This window comes from Otolemur garnettii, unplaced genomic scaffold (assembly GCF_000181295.1).
Source record: "Otolemur garnettii isolate 467f Iridium unplaced genomic scaffold, OtoGar3 scaffold00130, whole genome shotgun sequence".
NCBI lineage: Eukaryota > Metazoa > Chordata > Mammalia > Primates > Galagidae > Otolemur > Otolemur garnettii.
The window spans coordinates 4,892,841-4,895,353 of NW_003852525.1; the positions used below are offsets into that span (position 1 = coordinate 4,892,841).

General features: G+C 39.4%; 1 protein-coding gene across 1 annotated transcript in view; it reads right to left on the reverse strand.

The window, feature by feature from the left end:
- Positions 1 to 2,513, reverse strand: part of POLR2B (RNA polymerase II subunit B) — a 34,724-nt gene that overhangs the window by 12,093 nt on the left and 20,118 nt on the right. Inside the window, exon 14 of the mRNA XM_012810362.2 lies at positions 219 to 373. Within this exon, the coding sequence (XP_012665816.2) occupies positions 219 to 373 (155 nt within the window). The remainder of the gene's footprint in view (positions 1 to 218; positions 374 to 2,513) is intronic.

A 2,513-nucleotide genomic window follows, 5' to 3' on the forward strand; every position in this document is an offset into this window, starting at 1 on the left:
GGCGCCTGTAGTCCCAGCTATTTGGGAGGCTGAGGCAAGAGAATCACTTACACCGAAGATTCTGAGGTTGCTGTGAGCTGTGACACCACAGCACTCTGCTAAAGGCAGCATAATAAGACTCTGTCTCAAAAAATAAATAAATAAAAATACTTAGTTTTATGGTATGCAAATTCTATCTCAATTTTTTGAACACATGTTTGTCTCATCCATGTTTTTACCTGTAGTTGTTATATTCTCTCTCTTTCAGTTGGTCAATATGTCTCTTCTTCAAAAGTAGCTTTTGTTTTTCCACAATAAGAAGTGGTCTACAAATACGGCCTGCATCTGTATAGATACGAATCTCCCTCTCTCGAATATCTCTGATCATAGAAACCTATACATAAGAAGACAAAGTAACTTCATGAACTTCTACTTTCTCTGTACCATTAAGGCTTTGCTAAAAATACAACAAAACTTAAAGGGAGGCAATGGGAAAAACACCACAGTAAGACTCCTACTAAATTTCTGGATCAACCAATTATCCAATAAAACAGAGAAATCTCAGTTTACCATTATTCAATATATTAAAACCTTAGGTGTAATTTAAAATTTCATAAAGAAAATGTTGGTAATTAAAGCACTGAAGAACAACATCTGTTAATAATGTCGTGCAAGTTAATAAAAAATGAAAAACTATCTTGTTCAGTACCACAAGGCCAGTACATGACAATTTCCCAGTCTGGCTCTTTGCTAATTACACATACATCCTACATGTAGCCTTTTAATAACCAGCCCTGTATCATTCTGCCTAGATCATGCTTTCCCAGTCGTAAGCCTGACTCTCACACTCCCATAACAGGCAAATGGCTTACAGTCTAATGATCCAGTACAGCAGCTACCAGCCACATGCACCTACTGAGCACCCGAAATGTGGCCATTCTGAACTGAGAGGTCTGCTGTGAGTACGAATTACACAACACAGATGTGTTGGGTCAAATAAAATACATTAATAAAATTATTTTCATTTGTTCCTTTTTCAATGTGACTAGTAAAAAATTTTAAATTGTGTGTATCATTTACATTATATTTCTACTGAATAGCAATGGTCAAGAAAATATATTCAAGAAAATATCAAAAACATTTTGGAAAAATCAGTGCAATAAAGAACATAATAATTATTAAAAGCGCTATAAATCTGAAGTACCTATATAGAAAGAAAAAGTCAAAACATAAACAAGAATCTCCAGTGGGGGAAACAATTAAGAAATGAATTATCAGTGAGTTGGGCAGTGCCTGTGGCTCAAAGGAGTAGGGCTCCAGCCTCATATGCCAGAGGTGGTGGGTTCAAACCCAGCCCCGGCCAAAAACTGCAAAAAAAAAAAAGAATTATCAGTGAGTTGAGAAACTAAAGAATAGACTGGTATCCCCCACAAAAGTACTTTTAAAAAGTGAAGTCACATGCCTCAGCAACCACAGCACAGTGGTTACAGTGCCAGCCACATACACCAAGGGTGGCAGTGGCGGGTTTGAACCCAGCCCGGGCCACTGAAACAACAACTGTAACAAAAAATAGCCAGGCATTGTGGCAAGGGCCTGTAGTCCCAGATACTTGGGAAGGCTGAGGCAAGAGAATGGCTTAAGCCCAAGAGTTTGAGGTTGCTGTGAGCTATGACACCACAGCACTCTACCAAGGGTGACAGAGAAAGACTATGTCTCAAAAAAAAGGATTGAATTTAAGAAAGAAAAAGACTAAGATTACAAGTTTAAAAACCTAGGTAAATCATAAGAGCTTGATCAAAACAACCAAATTCTTCTCCAAAATTATACAAAAGCTAAGAAACAAAACATGTTCCATGTTTCTAGCCCACTTCTCGTCCTCAGAAAGCAATGTGAGGACAGACACTGTGAGCAAAAGTACCACAGACAGCATTCTTTCTTTTTTCTTTTTTTTTTTATGACAAGAGTTTCACTATATTATGGGTAGAGTGCCAGGGTGTCACAGTTCACAGCAACCTCAAACTCTTGAGCTCAAGCGATCCTAATCTCAGACTCCTGAGTAGCTAGACTACAGGTACCTGTCACAACACCTAACTAGTTTCTTCTATTTTTAGCAAAGACTAGGCTCTAGGCTCTTGCTCAGGCTGGTCTCGAACTCCTAAGCTCAGGTAATCCACCCAACTCGGCCTCTCTAGAGTGCTAGGCTTACAGGCATGAGCCACTGCACCTGGCCCACCCACAAATAGCTTTCTTCAGTCTGAGAAGATACTGCTTTCAAATGCATTGCTCTGAATTCTTAGAGAACAGTCTTAATAGACTATAACCCTAATGTCTTAACAGGAAAACATAAATTGAGTTGTGCCTCCTCAAAGGCCAAACAGTATTTTCAGTTCCAACAGAAACAGCTAGCTCTTTAGTAGGTCTAAAGAGGACTCTCAACAGGACAGTGTACCTGACAGGTGCAACCAGGTAGAAATGAGTAAAAGAACTACTTCTGGCTCGGTGCCTGTGGCTCAAGCGGCTAAGGCGCCAGCCAC